The 16,365-nt window shown below is 45.7% G+C and overlaps 3 protein-coding genes across 7 annotated transcripts in view; 2 read left to right on the top strand and 1 right to left on the bottom strand.

The window, feature by feature from the left end:
* SAE1 (SUMO1 activating enzyme subunit 1) overlaps positions 1 to 16,365 on the bottom strand; it is a 549,006-nt gene that overhangs the window by 53,730 nt on the left and 478,911 nt on the right. For all 5 annotated transcript variants that reach the window (XM_050772314.1, XM_050772316.1, XM_050772315.1 and 2 more), the window contains 3 exons: positions 10,852 to 11,025; positions 8,146 to 8,288; positions 5,326 to 5,425 (listed from right to left, as the gene is read on the bottom strand). In XM_050772314.1, coding sequence (XP_050628271.1) covers positions 5,326 to 5,425; positions 8,146 to 8,288; positions 10,852 to 11,025 — 417 coding nt within the window. The remainder of the gene's footprint in view (positions 1 to 5,325; positions 5,426 to 8,145; positions 8,289 to 10,851; positions 11,026 to 16,365) is intronic.
* The window catches only part of AP2S1 (adaptor related protein complex 2 subunit sigma 1), a 400,774-nt gene that overhangs the window by 63,132 nt on the left and 321,277 nt on the right, over positions 1 to 16,365 (top strand). The window lies entirely within an intron of this gene.
* TMEM160 (transmembrane protein 160) overlaps positions 1 to 16,365 on the top strand; it is a 204,476-nt gene that overhangs the window by 82,119 nt on the left and 105,992 nt on the right. The gene's annotated exons all lie outside the window — the stretch shown is intronic.

Below are 16,365 nucleotides of genomic sequence, written 5' to 3'. Positions count from 1 at the left end.
TGAAAATTAATATACTAGAAGGTTAATTCATTTCATAGGTAACAAAGAAGGTCACTTTAATTACTCTTTTTTTTTTTTTTTTTTTTTTTGAGACGGAGTCTTGCTCTGTCGTACAGGCTAGAGTGCAGTGGCGCGATCTCGGCTCACTGCAAGCTCCGCCTCCCGGGTTCACGCCATTCTCCTACCTCAGCCTCCCGAGTAGCTGGGACTACAGGCGCCCGCCACCACGCTGGCTAGTTTTTTGTATTTTTTTAGTAGAGACGGGGTTTCACCATGTTAGCCAGGATGGTCTCGATCTCCGGACCTCGTGATCCACCCGCCTCGGCCTCCCAAAGTGCTGGGATTACAGGCTTGAGCCACCGCGCCCGGCCAATTACTCTTTTTTAAAACGGAAATAATCAGGCTGGAAGTTGTGGCTCATGCCTATCATCCCAGTACTTTGGGAGGCCGAGGTGGGTGAATCACTTGAGGTCAGGAGTTTGAGACCAGCCTGGCCAATATGGAGAAATACCGTCTCTACTAAAAACACAAAAATTAGCAAGTGTGGTGGCGCACACCTGCAGTCTCAGCTACTCTGGAGGCTGAGACAGGAGAATTGCTTGATCCCGGGAGGCACAAGCTGCAGTGAGCTGAGATTGTGCCAGTGCACTCCAGCGTGGTTAACAGAGCAAGACTCCATCGCAGAAATAACAACAATTTTTAAAAATTAAAAATTAGCCAGGTGTAGTGGATGTCTGTAATTCCAGCTACTTGGGAGGTTGCAGTGAGCAGTGTTTGAACCACTGCACTTCAGCCTGGGTGACAGAGTAGTGAGACCTTGCTTCAAAGAAAAAAAAAGGAAGAAAATAATTTCCTCCAGGGTTGTTGGATTATGCTGCAGTTAACAGCCACCACTACACTGAACAAATATTCCCTGGATATGACTGTGCTAGACACTGGACTAGGAGTCTAGCAGTGAACAAGACTGCCTTTCCCCTATGGAGCTTCAAATGGAAAGGGGGGAGACAGAGACAATCAATCTCAAGGGCCATCAGCAGTGGTAACCAAGGTACCACATGAAAGAAAAAGAACTCGACTGTTTCTTTAATGACGGGTGTGGGAGAGGATGAGAAGGTTGTCAACAAATTGCTCAGAAAGAGGGAGTCAAAAGAATGAATCACTCCTCAACTGTGGAATTTCTCAACTAATTCATGAAAAGTGTATTAATAGTACTCCAAATTAGTCACCTATTTCAGGAGCAGAAGTAAAATTAAATCTGTATTTCTGGTGCAGTCAGGAACAAATCCTACTTTGTCTTTAATTTTTAAAGAGCTATTAGAGAGTAACCACTGTCAGGCATCTCATCATCTCTGGCAGCACCTGACACAAATAACTCACGATAAAGAAACGTAAACATGGGAGCATGACAGTGGCCTTTTACCCTAAAGGTTTTCCAGAATGATCCCGATGTTCACACATTTTATCCTACCATCCTCCTAATATGTCACATTACCCTAGAAACTTCAGGGGGATCCTTCTTTGTAAATCATAGGGTGAGCCTATGCCCGTACCCACTGTCTACGCTCTCGCCTTCTTCCACAGCTGTGTGACCTTGGTCAGGTCACTTAATTTCTCGTAGCTTCTTTATCAGCTGTAGGTGTGGACAACAAGACTGGATGTGATTCCCTGCGCTCAACACTGCCTTGCACACAGTAGGCATTCTGCAACTCACAGAAAGAGCTGGCTGTGGCAGTGAGGGCAGCCAGAGCAACTCTGCCCCTACATCAGTCTTTCAGTTTATCCTACTTCCTCGGACGGAGCACTGCTCCGGGCTCTGGTGCCTGGAAAGTTTGTCCCTCACATGCCAACACAAACAACTCTTCCTCTGGGAAACTTTTGTGGGCACTTCCTCACCACCACCTCATTGCTCTCTCCTCTGTCTCCTGAACGTCAGTGTCCATGTGAGGCTTGTGCCCGAGACCTGATTGTGACGAAATCTGTCTCAAATCTTCTCCTGGGCACCAAAGAAAGCAAACAAACTACTGAGCACCTATTTCTGGAAAAGGCATTTTCTTAAGGCCTTATTTATCAGAATGGCACAGGTGCTAGAAAGGCCCACCAGCTTCCTAGAGGGTGTGAAAACCACAGGCTGTTTTTCCTTTTTGTTTTTTAACGTTACTAATTTAGGAGCACAAAGTGTACCTTGAAGCAAAAGTGGCTTTACAACCTTTGATTAAACCTAGGGAAAAGGGGGAGGGGAAGGGAACCCTAACCAGAAAACCTTTCACAGGAAACAGGAAGCGGCTGCTTCCCCACCCCCACCCTGCACTCTCTGAGCACAACCCAACTAATTATTCTGTACAATTAGGCAGAACGGCAGCATCAGAATCAAGGAATCTTTGGTGTTGGAAGAGAACCTTGAAATCACAGGGCCATCTGTACCAAAACGGAAGGAGGCATGTTATTGCAAGGTGACAAAGCCATGGCCAAAACCCAGTCCAGCCCACTCTGTCCGCAGGGCCCTTGGGAGGCCACACAAAGGCAAGGTTTGGAATCCCGGGGATTGTCAGCAGGAATGCACTGAATGCCTCGTAACCTTAAGGGCTTGGGGTTGGAATCTGAGCCTGAATTGTTCAAGTGTAACAGCTGACTAACAATGTCAGCTGGAGAATATTTTGATACCTTCCAGCTCAGCTCCACATAGGAAGAGGCTGCACAAAAACCTCTGTGCCTGTAGGGCCCTCCGTAATGGTAGGCAAAGGCCTGGGCTGCCTACATTCTCCTCATAGCGACATCAAGTGGTTCCCAAAAGGTTTCCAGATCCACCCCAGTGGGCACCATCAGAACTGACTCCAGGGAAACTTCCAGCTGTGAATGGCTAACAAAGCTAGGCACTCTCTCCATTTGAATGTGAAAGACCCGCCTCAATCAGAGAAGGCCCTTAAGCCATAAAACCCTTCACACCAAGGCCAAGTGTCACACTTGTAAGAGGGTGTGATTTATAAACTGACAGCACCCACAAAGCAGCTTTTGTACTCCTCCGTTTGTTAACAATTTATCTCCCCCCACCAAATTCATGGAGCTATTCAGATAAATCTTGACTGGGCCTCAAAAAGAAAGAAAGGCAGAAAGAAAGGGACCCAAGTTTTGGCCAAAACACCAAGGTTCACTCTGGATAATTACGGTTCTGTGAATAGACACTAAAATTAGGGCTTAATTCCTCTGTATCACACTTACAGCACCAAACTACTCCAACACAAACACAAAAAGAGAAAGAAAATCTCCAACGCCGCCTTGCTGGAGACTCTGAGAGTTCCACTTTTGTGGTTTTCTGCAGTCTCTTTTGTGGTTTCTGAACTCTTTAGAATCCCCTCGTTAGCGTAATTTAACTCAACATTCTGACCAACTGTTTTTCTTTCTCAACATTTAAATCTACAAAGCAAAGAGTAAATATGGGCTTGGTCATGTCTTTCCTCTCAGTTCAATGAAACCAATTCTGGCCCCTTCATCTTGCTTTCCCCATCGCATGGTTCCCATCTCAGATTCCAGCACTAGCAACAGAAACCATCGTCTTCTGACCCCTTCTCCACTCCTTTCTTTTTTTTTTTTTTTTTTTTTTTTTTTTGAGACGGAGTCTCGCTCTGTCACCCAGGCTGGAGTGCAGTGGCGCGATCTCGGCTCACTGCAAGCTCCGCCTCCCGGGTTCACGCCATTCTCCTGCCTCAGCCTCCCGAGTAACTGGGACTACAGGCGCCCACAACCGCGCCCGGCTAATTTTTTGTATTTTTAGTAGAGACGGGGTTTCACCGTGGTCTCGATCTCCTGACCTTGTGATCCGCCCGCCTCGGCCTCCCAAAGTGCTGGGATTACAGGCGTGAGCCACCGCGCCCGGCCTCCACTCCTTTCTATAAATGTAATTATTGCACCTGATCCAAATAGAGGCTGAGCACCCTAATATAAACTACATTAACAAATATGAATCTGATAACACCTGTCAACATTGAAAAACTTTTCTTATTAAAGGTTGTTTGGCAAAAGGAAAAAACAGGCAAAGAAAACTTTTTTTTTTCTTGAGACAGTCTCGCTCTGTCACCAGACTGGAGTTCAGTGCTGCCGTGTCGGCTCACTGCAACCTCTGCCTCCGGGGTTCAAGCTATTCTCCTGCCTCAGCCTCCTGAGTAGCTGGGACTACAGGCATGCACCACCTTGCCCGGCTAATTTTTATATTTTTAGCAGAGAAAATACAAAAAATTTTTTGTTTTGCTTTTTTTTTTTGTTTTAGACAGGATCTTGCTCTGTTGCCCAGGCTGGGGTGCAGTGGTGTGACCATGGCTCATTGCAGACTCCACCTCCCAGGCTCAAGCAATCCTCCACGCTGAGCCTCTGAGTAGCTGGGCCTACAGGTGCTCACCACACCAGACACATTTTTACTTTTTTTTTTTTTTTTTGTAGACATAGGGTCTTGCTATTGTAACCAGGGCTGGTGTTTTGCCACTTAAAAAAAAAAAAAAAGTTTTCTGGTCGGGCATGGTGGCTCATGCCTATAATCCCAGCACTTTGACGGGGGCTGAGGCAGGTGGATCACGAGGTCAAGAGATAAAGACCATCCTGGCCAACATGGTGGAATCCCATCTCTACTAAAAATACAAATATTAGCTGGGTGTGGTGGCACATGCCTGTAGTCCCAGCTACTCAGGAAGCTGAGGCAAGAGAACCTCCTGAACCTGGGAGGCGGAGGTTGCAGTGAGCTGAGATTGCACCACTTCAGCCTGGACACAGCGAGACTTCACCTCAAAAAATAAAAATAAAAAAAAGAAGTTTGGAGCCGGGCACAGTGGCTCACGCCTGTAATCCCAGCACTTTGGGAGGCCAAGGCGGGTGGATCACCTGAGGTCAGGAGTTCGAGACCAGCCTGGCCAACATGGCGAAACCCTGTCTCTACTAAAAATACAAAAAAAATTAGCCAGGGGTGCTACTTGGGAGGATGAGGCAGGAGAACTGCTTGAACCCAGGAGGTGGAGGCTATAGTGAGCCGAGATCATGCCACTGCACTCCAGCCTGAGCGACAAGACAAAAATTCCGTCTCACAAAAAAAAAAAGTTTGGGACAGAGCCTACAAAAGTTTGCATTTCTCATTGTCTTGAAAAATCCCATCTGGAATCACTGGGCCCACATTCCCTCACAGCAACAGCTGGCTGACACTAAGCTGTGGCAGTCTCCCTTTAGATAGGACAAGCACTCGCCCCACCCCTTCAAGAAGTGCTTTCTCTTCTCCTTTTCAATCATCATTGCCCGTCCCCTCCAAGGCCCTAGGGTTTCTGACCTCTGCTCCCACATTACACATACCTTTTTGACCATCGTTGTCTCAGAAGAATCAAGTTTTGCTCTCTTGGTATCGGGCCCATCTTCTACTCCTTGGCTAACTTTGGCAATTTTAGTTTTCTCCCTAGAGGGTGACAAGGGGAGGGAATGTAATTTTACCCTAGGAATCATGCTACTGGAATCAAAAAAAGCCTCTCCAGGTCACAGATTGGGATGGTGGTTAAGGGCAAAAGCTTTGGAGTCAGATCTCGGTTCAAATCCCAGCTCTGCCATTGATAACATGATGAGTCTGGTACTCACACTGTTGGGCACTTAGGAAATTACCGTGGGAAAAACAGAGCAGCATACGTTGCTCAGCACACTGCCAGGCACACAGCTGCTCTCAATAAATCAAAGTGATTACTTTGTAAAGACTCTACTTGAATCATGAAATAAATAGCCAAACTTGGCCGGGTGCAGTGGCTCACGCCTGTAATCCCAGCACTTTGGGAGGCCAAGGTGGGCAGATCACTTGAGGTCAAGTGTTTGAGACCAGCCTGGCCAACATGGCAAAACCCCATCTCTACTAATAGTACAAAAAATTAGCCGGGCGTCGTGGCGTGTGCCTGTAATCCCAGCTACTCGCAAGGCTGAGGCAGGAAAATTGCTTGAACCCAGGAGGCGGAGGTTGCAATGAGCTGAGATCACACCACTGCACTCCAGCCTGGGCAGCTGGGTGAAACTCCGTCTCAGAAAAAAAAAAATTGCCAAACTTAATTCTGCCCCTCTGCTGTGGGCATCTTATGTTAAAATAATCTGGACTGCTTTCCACTACTATGACTTCTTTAAAATACGCCCAAAGAAGCCAGGCACAGTGGCTCACGTTTGTAATCCCAGCACTCTGGGAGGCTGAGGTGGGTGGACCACCTGAGGTCAGGAGTTCGAGACCAGCCTGGCCAACATAGTGAAATCCCATCTCTACTAAAAATACAAAAATTAGCCGGGCATGGTGGTGGGCGCCTGCAGTCCCAGCTGCTCGGGAGGCTGAAGTAGGAGAATAACTTGAATCCGGGAGGTGGAGGTTGCAGTGAGTCAAGATCGTGCCATTGTACTCCAGCCTGGGTGAAAAGAGCAAAACTCCGTCTCAAAAATAATAGCCGGGCGCGATGGCTCATGCCTGTAATCCCAGCACTCAGGGAGGCCGAGGTGGGTGGATCACCTGAGGTCCGGAGTTTGAGGCCAGCCTGACCAACATGGAGAAACCCTGTCACTACTAAAAATACAAAATTAGCCGGGCATGGTGGCACATGCCTGTAATCCCAGCTACTCCAGAGGCTGAGGCAGGAGAATGGCTTGAACCTGGGAGGCGGAGGTTGTTGTGAGCCGAGATCGCGCCACTGCACTCCAGCCTGGGAAACAAAAGCAAAACTCCGTCCCTAAAAAATAAATAAATAATAATAATATGCCCAAAGAACTAGATTATCCTAAAGCCATAAAACACTAGAGTTAGGAGATGTCTGTAACATGACTGTCCTTCCCCCATCTTGATTTTACAGGCAAGAAACTTGGAGACCAGAGAAATTTCAGTGATTTGCCTGAGAGGCTGAACAAGAGAACAGTTCTCAGTCTCCTGGTAGGAAGCTCCTACCTCACAGAGCCTGTCTTTCTTTTTGGAGGGGGTGGTCAGAAACTGCAGCCAAAATACCTAACTCATATAGTTTTACAATAACAGATCATCTGCCATCTTTCACCCAGAGACTACAAAGTCAAAACACTACAAGTCCTGTCATGTGAGAATTACCAAATTCTGCAGCCTCAATGTTCAACATGAGAGGATGAGGTCTGTTTGTTCTACCAGAGTCGTCTCTCTGGATATTGGATAGCTTTTCCAAGGTAGACGTTGGCTGAATGTGCCTCCAGAGTCACTCAACTAACTATTTTGTACTCATTTTACTATCTCTCAACTTGAAAACATGTAAGTAGGCCAGGCGCGGTGGCTCATGCCTGTAATCCCAGCACTTTGGGAGGCCGAGGTGGGCAGATCACCTGAGGTCGGGAGTTCGAGACCAGCCTGACCCATACGGAGAAACCCCATCTCTACTAAAAATACAAAATTAGCCAGGCTTGGTGGTGCATGCCTATAATTCCAGCTACTTGGGAAGGCTAAGGCAGGAGAATCGCTTGAATGTGGGAGATGGAGGTTCAGGTGAGCCGAGACTGCACCATTGCACTCCAGCCTGGGCAACAAGAGCAAAACTCTGTCTCAAAAAAAAAAAAAAAAGAAAACATGTAAGCCCAGGCTGGGGAACAAATGTTTACAATCAGAGCAAGCCTTCCCTATGCAGAAAATGTGACTTTACCACCTGAAGCCCAGACTGATCAAACAAATACCCATGTGGTGTACTTTTACTGCTGTAAAACTCTGCTTGCTTTAGGCTTTAGATTTAGTCCATCATTTTGGAAAGCAGGGGCATACCTCCTAAAATTCTGAACCCACAATCTATTTTATGTGGCAAGTTGTTAATGACTTGGTTTCAGAATGTTCTAAGTATTATAATCAAATTATTTCCTTAGATGGTTGTTTTCTACCAGTAAATAAGACTAAATTTTGAAAAGTGTTATGTTGTCATCTAGGCGCAATGGCTCATGCCTGTAATCCCAGAACTTTGGGAAGCCAAGGTGGGAGGCTCACTTGAGCCCAGGAGTTCAAGACCAGCTTGAACAACATAGCTTAGATCCTGTCTCTACACATAAATACATACATACATACATACATACATACATACATACATACATACATAATTTTAAAAAAAAAGTATAAAAAGGAGAAAATGTTACATTCTCCCCGCCTCTCCCAACACTTACTCTACAAACTCATGCTCTCCTAGATTGGCAAATGTGTATCCATGGTAGCCAAAAACATCTCCTGTAAAGAACTTGATGCTATTTTTGTGACAGATCTGGTCAACTTTAACTATGACATCCCTGGAGCAGCAAGTCAGACACACCTGCAGAAAGAAAGAAATTGGCTGGGTGTGAGTTTTGCATACTGTGAATCACTGCCCTGATGTCTAAATAAATCTTAATGAACAGTCTCTCTGGGCATGTTTAAAACACGTTTCAAACTGGTACAACAGGTTCTTTGCGTCCTATGGCTAGAAGACAAAAGAAAAGTTGCAGGTTTCAATGTGTAGAAAATATAAGTTATGAGACTGTCATGTTCTGCAGCCAAAATAAAATGTGTTTAGCTAAAAAGTAAAAGCCATTCAACAAATGTTTTTTGTAATCCATGAACATATACACATCTCATAGTTTTCATGAAAAAAAAAAATAACTTAGCAAGTTGTTTCTAAACCGTTAAATCTATTAAAATCCAAATAAGCTACAGTGAGAAGTAAAACCAGTTTTTTAAACTGACCCAAAGGTCATGTTTAAATACAAGCGCTTTTTTTCCCCCTCCTTTTGATTGATATGTTAAGATAAAGAAGATAAACAAGTCCTGTTGAGATCATTTTTCCACAGATTGCGGTGTGAAACTTTATCTGAATTTAAGGACAAAAGAAAAGGTTATAGACCAAGTGACCTTCCATTTGGGCTTAGACAATGAACTGGTGATTCACTCAGTGGAATTATCAGTGTTGCTCTGGGGCCTCCAGGTTGTATTCCAGTAAGTTGAGGTATTGGAAATGGCTAAGTTCTACTGCACAAAATACCGTCTTTCTGGGAGAAGCTTTGTGATCATGGTCAAAAGACAACTTCCAAATTGCACATGCTTTCTCCTGAACAAAAGGGCATTTTCACTTGATAGACCCTCTTTGCCGTTGTCTAGCAGCCTGAATACCGAAATAACACTCACAGAGAAATGTATTCCTTTGGTGTTTCAAAGGATGCAGCCACCCAAGGAAAAACCCCATCTAAAAGGTAAGAAATCCACAGGTGAACATGCAACCAATTGATCAAATGGAACCCTGCAGAGTCTAAAGTAACTATCAAACCTGCAAGGACCAGCCAAACACGGCCTGCAAGGCAGACAACATAGTCCCATGCACACAGATTACACAATCAACTGGCCTCACACTTCAGTTTTAACAAACCCTCTCTCTACTTCTACAAGTTCGAGGGACACCTGGCATAAAATAAATGTGGTTACTGCAGATGAGAAAATGAAGACTTATGCCCAAATGGAAAGTGTCCCAATACCTGAAGTTAAAAAATAGAAAGGACTAGGAAAAAGAAAACAGGACAAATGCACAGATGATCCATCTTTCCAAGCCCATATTTGAACAGATGCACATATGAAATAGAAAAGTGTAAAAACGGGAGGCTAAGGCAGAGAACTGCTTAAACCAGGGAGGTGGAGGTTGCAGTGAGCTGAGATCATGCCACTGCACTCCAGCCTGGGCGACAGAGTGAGACACTATCTCAAAAAAAAAAAAAAAAAAGAAAGAAAGAAAAGTGTAAAAAACAGGCTGGCTGCGGTGGCTCACACCTGTAATCCCATCACTTTGGGAGGCCGAGGCAGGTGGATCACCTGAGGTTAGGAGTTCAAGACTGGCCTGACCAACATGGTGAAACCCCAACTCTACTAAAAATACAAAAAATTAGCCAAGCATGGTGGTCAATGCCTGTAATCCCAGTTACTTGGGAGGCTGAGGCAGGAGAATCACTTGAACCCAGGAGGCGGAAGTTGCAATGAGCCAAGATTGCACAATTGCACTCCAGTCTGGGCAACAAGAACAAAACTCCATCTCAAAAAAAAAAAAAAAAAAAAAAAAAAAAAAAAGCGTTAAAAAACAAACTACCTAACCCAAATTCTAACCTCTCATATAACATACTGGGAGCTTTCATTTGAAAAACTAGTAGCTCATCTATGACTATTTCACAGTTCTCAAGATTTGTTAAGCGTTTCCAGAACGCAGGGAACTATGTCTGAAAGGTCGCAGACATTGACAAAGAATTTAATTTATCCTTTCACCTCCGCATAGATTTGGCAGTGAAACCAAATGAGGCTGGATATGCCTCATTTAGTTTATGACTACAGTGATTTTTCTCTAGTTATCCATGGCAACATGGTCAACGTGACTGTGAGAAACAGACAGACAGACATAGATAGACCAAGATCAGGTGTGCTTTTTCTTTAAGACAAAACACAAGCTGTAGTTTGATATTTCCAACAAAAAAATGCCTCTGCCACAGAAATTAATCACCAACTTGTTAAGTTTTCGGAAGAAAACATTTGCAATAACATGGATTAAAGTTATGTACAAAGATTCTGGAAGGAAGACAAAACACCAAAGACGAAACCTGGCTGAGGGAACATATGCCCAGAGAAGAAGCCAGCAGACAGCAAGTCACCAATAACTACAGCAGATCCAACAGACTGGACCTCTCTAGCAACACATTCACACAATATACTAAGCCTAAAACAACAGAACAGCTTATACATTTTATTGGGAAAAAGCTCAGAATTTGATATTTGAATGCTCTCAGATTGCTTTGGGATTTGAAAGTACACAACTAGCACCTTAATTTGTTTACTTCCCGCAGCAGATTTTACATTAAGAAACTTACAGCATCAAATTGAGTGAAAAATGACTCTGGTTTCTTCTCTATATCCTCAGTGTCCACCTTCACATCCACCATGGGGTTGAGATTCTGAGCTCGCTCCAAAGAGGCTTCAGCCCTATTTCGGCCAACAGACCCAGTACGAATCAAGAACTGAGCTCCAGGATCTTCGGGAGATACCTAGGAATAATATATGTATTTTTTTAATTATTGAATTTTTAGGGAAAATAAATCTGAAAGACAATCTTTAAATTTTAAAGCATAGCTAAAATACCTACCACTTAAATTTTTTTTTTTTTGAGACAGAGTCTTGCTCTGTCGCCAGGCTGGAGTGCAGTGGCGTGATCTCGGCTCACTACAACCTCCGCCTCCCGGGTTGAAACGATTCTTCTCCTGCCTCGGCCACCCAAGTAGCTGGAACTACAGGAGCGCACCACCACGCCCAGCTAATTTTTGTATTTTTAGTAGAGATGGGGTTTCACCACATTTGCCAGGATAGTCTTGATCGGTTGACCTTGTGATCCGTCCGCCTCAGCCTCCCAAAGTGCTGAGATTACAGGCATGAAACACAGAGCACGGCCCTAAAATATATTATTGTTCCTGTAGCAATTTTCCTTATGCAGGCTTCCTTCCAAGGCTTTAAAATGACTTTAAACTTTTTTTAAACTAGTCATTGATGGTTAAAGAGCACCCCCTTGTGTTTATAAAGAAAATTCACTCTCAACAAAAAAATCCATGCTTGCTTCTTCTATGCAAATTTGTAACTGCTAACAAATGACTGATGACCAGTGGCAAGAATTGACTAAATACTTAGCATGTGCCCAACTATAAGCATTTGGGGAAATACACCAGTAGTTTACAGGATTAAGTCTCTGTCTTCCAGTGGTTTAAAAGTAGACCAGTGTGGGCAGGGCGCGGTGGCTCACGCCTGTAATCCCAGCACTTTCGGAGGCCGAGGCAGGTGGATACCTGAGGTCAGGAGTTCGAGACCAACCTGGTCAACGTGGTGAAATGCCGTCTCTACTAAAAATTCAAAAATAAGCCAGGTATGGTGGTGTGTGCCTGTAATCCCAGCTACTTGGGAGGCTGAGGCAGGAGAATCACTTGAACTCGGGAGGTGGAAGCTGCAGTGAGCTGAGATCATACCACTGCACTCCAGCCTGGGCAACAGAGCAAGACTCCGTCTCAAAGAAAAAAACTAGACCAGTGTGGAGTGTGGCCTGGCACAGTGGCTCACATCTGTAATCCCAGCAATTTGGGATGCCAAAGCAGGAGGATCACTGCTTGAGGTCAGGAGCTAAAGACTAGCCTGAACAACACAGAAAGGCCCTCTCTCAAAAAACAACAAAAAACTGCAACCTCATGAGAAAACTTATTAAAAAAAAAAAAAAAAAAACAGTTCAAAAATCAGACAAAATTAGCCGGGCATGGTGGCTCAAGCCTGTAATCCCAGCACTTTGGGAGGCTGAGACGGGCGGATCACAAGGTCAGGAGATCGAGACCATCCTGGCTAACACGGTGAAACTCCGTCTCTACTAAAAAATACAAAAAACTAGCCAGGCGAGGTGGCGGGCGCCTGTGGTCCCAGCTACTCCGGAGGCTGAGGCAGGAGAATGGCGTAAACCCGGGAGGCGGAGCTTGCAGTGAGCTGAGATTCGGCCACTGCACTCCAGCCTGGGCGACAGAGCCAGACTCAGTCTCAAAAAAAAAAAAAAAAAAAAAAAATCAGACAAAATTAACAATGCTTGAAATGAACTTTTAAAAAATATAGACAGACTAAGGCCAGGCGCGGTGGCTCACGCTTGTAATCCCAGCAGTTTGGAAGGCCGAGGCAGGCGGATCACCTGAGGTTCAGAGTTCAAGACCAGTCTGACCAACATGGTGAAACCTCAAAATTAGCCAGGCATGGTGGCGCATGCCTGTAATCCCAGCTACTCCAGAGGCTGAGGCAGGAGAATCACTTGAACCGGGGAGCCAGAGGTTGCAGTAAGCCGAGATTGTGCCATTTGTACTCCAGCCTGAGCAACAAGAGCAAAACTCCGTCTCAAAATAATAATAATAATAAATATATATATATAGACAGGCTATGTCATCCAGGCTAGAGTGCAGTGGCTATTCGCAGGCACGATCATAGCACATTGCAGCCTCAAACTCCTGGGCGCAAGTGATCTTCCCACCTCAGCTTCCCAATTAGCTGAGCCACCACATCCAGTTTCTTTCTTGAGACAGAGTCGCTCTGTCTCCCAGGCTGGAGTGCAGCGGTGCGATCTCCACTCACTGCAAGCTCTGCCTCCTGGGTTCACGCCATTCTCCTGCCTCACCCTCCCGAGTAGCTGAGACTACAGGTGCCCGCCACCACACCCGACTAATTTTTTTGTTTTTTTTTTTGTTTGTTTTTTGTTTTTTTAGTAGAGACGGGGTTTCACCCGTTTTAGCCAGTATGGTCTTGATCTCCTCGTGATCTGTCCGCTTCGGCCTTCCAAAGTGCTGGGATTACAGACATGAGCCACTGCGCCCAGCCTTGTTTATTTATTTTATTTTTTTTTTTGAGGCGGAGTCTTGGTGTCTCCCAGACCACCGCGCTCGGCCTCACATCCAGTTTCTTAATGAACTCTTAAATTCGATTAAAACTCAGAGAGAGGCTGAGGTGGCTCAAGCCTGTAATCCTAGCACTTTGGGAGGCTGAGACGGGCGGATCATGAGGTCAGGAGATCGAGACCATCCTGGCTAACACGGTGAAACCCCATCTCTACTAAAAATACAAAAAAACTAGCCGGGCGAGGTGGCGGACGTCTGTAGTCCCAGCTACTCTGTAGTCCCAGCTACTCGGCAGGGTTAGGCAGGAGAATGGTGTAAACCCGGGAGACGGAGCTTGCAGTGAGCTGAGATCCGGCCACTGAACTCCAGCCTGGGTGACCGAGCCAGACTCCGTCTCAAAAAAAAAAAAAAAAAAAAAAAAACTCAGAGAGGAGGCTGGGCAGGGTGGCTCAGGCCTGTACTTCCAGCACTTTGGGAGGTCGAGGCGGGCAGATCACAAAGTCAGGAGTTCAAGACCAACCTGGCCAACATGGTGAAACCCCGTCTCTACTAAAAATACAAAAATTAGTCAGGCATGGTGGGGCACGCCTATAATCCCAGCTGCTCAGGAAACTGAGGCAAGAGAATTGCTTGAACCTGGGAGGCAGACGCTGCAGTGAGCCGAAGTCACGTAACTGCACTCCAGCCTGGGCAACAGAGTAAGAAGACTCTGTCTCAAAAAAACAAAATAAAATAAAAAACTCAGAGAGGAGGAGAGATGAGTGGGGACTGAAACAGGGGAATTATTTCACTCCTAAGGCTGAACATCAGCAGAGCAGAGCCTCAAAGAATAATATAATCCCCTAACAGCCACCAGTAAGATTACAGATTCCATACTGCTCTCAAAGGATTTCTTCACACATCAAACAACTAATTGAACCATTATTCTCTGCAAATAACCTTGCCACCTTCACCAAGACTAGATTCAACAAAAGTAATCTCCCCTCATCACCCCCTACCAACCACCCACAGCACACTCTCTATCTTACTACCTTTTCCTCCAAGAAAATGAGCTGGCCCACTTCCCATTCCAGGCTAACCCTGTATCCTTGACCCATCCCATCCTGCTTCTTCAGGGATCTCATTATGTGCTGAGAAGCTGCACCACACAATGGTTAACAGTAAGGCTCTGAAATAATTCAGGCTGAATTCAATCTTTGATTCAAATCCTGGCTCAACAACTGTGTGACCTTGAGCAAGAATGTGGGAATCCCATATAAAACGAGGACACGGATAAAAACATACAGTTGAGGTCGGGCACGGTGGCTCATGCCTGTAATCCCTGCAGTGTGGGAGGCTGAGGTGGGAGGATCACTTGAGGTCAGAAGTTCGAGACCAGCCTGGCCAACATGTTAAAACCGCATCTCTACTAAAAACACAAAAATTAGCCAGGTGTGGTGGCACACACCTGTAATACTAGCTACTTGTGAGGCTGAGGCAGGAGAATCACTTGAACCCAGGAGGCGGAGGTTGCAGTGAGCCAAGATCTCACCACTGCACTCCAGCCTGGGTGACAAGTGAGACTCCATCTCAAAAAGACAGACAACAACAACAAAAATACGGTTGAGCCCAGAAAGTTCAAGACCAGCCTGAGCAACATCACGAAACCCAGTGTCTATAAAAAATACGAAAAAGGCCGGGCGCGGTGGCTCAAGCCTGTAATCCCAGCACTTTGGGAGGCCGAGACGGGCGGATCACGAGGTCAGGAGATCGAGACCATCCTGGCTAACATGATGAAACCCCGTCTCTACTAAAATATACAAAAAAAAAAAAACTAGCCGGGCGAGGTGGTGGGCGCCTGTAGTCCCAGCTACTTGGGAGGCTGAGGCAGGAGAATGGCGTGAACCCGGGAGGCGGAGCTTGCAGTGAGCTGAGATCCGGCCACTGCACTCCAGCCTGGGCGGCAGAGCAAGACTCCGTCTCAAAAAAAAAAAAAAAAAAAAACGAAAAATTAGTCAGGTGTGGTGGTGTGCACCTGTAGTCTCAGCTACTGGGAGGCTTAAGTGGGAGAATACCCTGAGCCCAGGAAGTTAAGGCTACAGTGAGCCATGATCATGCCCACTGCATTCCAGCAAGGGTGACAGTGAGACTGTCTCAAAAAAAATAAAAATACACATACAATTATCACTTCATCAATATTAGTCCACAGATCACACCTTCCTTGCTATGCTCTCCTCCCCTGCTACACATTCTAGTCTCAATTTGGACCCTCTTAGGTGTGGTTGTCCCCAAGATTCCATCTCAGAACTACTCATCTTTTCACTCTGTATAGCTCCATAAACCAACTCAATGCCTCTTTAGTTTCTACCAAAATCTGCCATTATTTTTCAAATCACTCTTTCTGGTAAAGATTTCTTCCTGATCCACCTGAGTCTTCTCTACTGTACTGCCCATCAGCCATTTCCTCTCAGATATCCATAGACCCTACGTGTCTGTCTGCTTCTGTGTGCTGTCTCCGGAGTCCACCAACCACCCACCCAGTCACTCAAGCCAGAAGCCTGGTCTTCATATCCTTGCTATTTCCACGAGAGTGTTCCATAGTGAGGTGGCTGAGAACATGGGCTCTGGAGTCAAGATGCCTGAGTCTCGGCCATACCACTGGGGCCTTGGATGGGCCAATACTTTTCTTCCTTTTTCTCTGTTTTTCTATCTGTAAAACAGGGATGATAATGGGTCCTTGATCTCAGATGTGTCATGAGGACTCTATGAGATAATACAACTGCAGCTCTGAGAACAGTGCCTAGCCCCTTTAGTGTCGGCTGCTCTGGTTATTCCTGGCTTTCTTTAAGCTCCCATACACAGACCTCCCGATTCTACCACCTAAATCTATTTCTCACATCTGTGTGCTTCCTGCCACCCTATCAGCAAGGCCACTTTCGCCTCTTACCTAAACTACTAAAAACTGCCGTCTAAGTGGTCTTCTGCCCTGTATTTTGTGCCAAC

The sequence above is a fragment of the Macaca thibetana genome, chromosome 19 (assembly GCF_024542745.1).
Source record: "Macaca thibetana thibetana isolate TM-01 chromosome 19, ASM2454274v1, whole genome shotgun sequence".
Taxonomy (NCBI): Eukaryota; Metazoa; Chordata; class Mammalia; order Primates; family Cercopithecidae; genus Macaca; species Macaca thibetana.
Note: the sequence above shows the minus strand (reverse complement) of the source record. Positions and strands in the feature narration are given on the sequence as shown.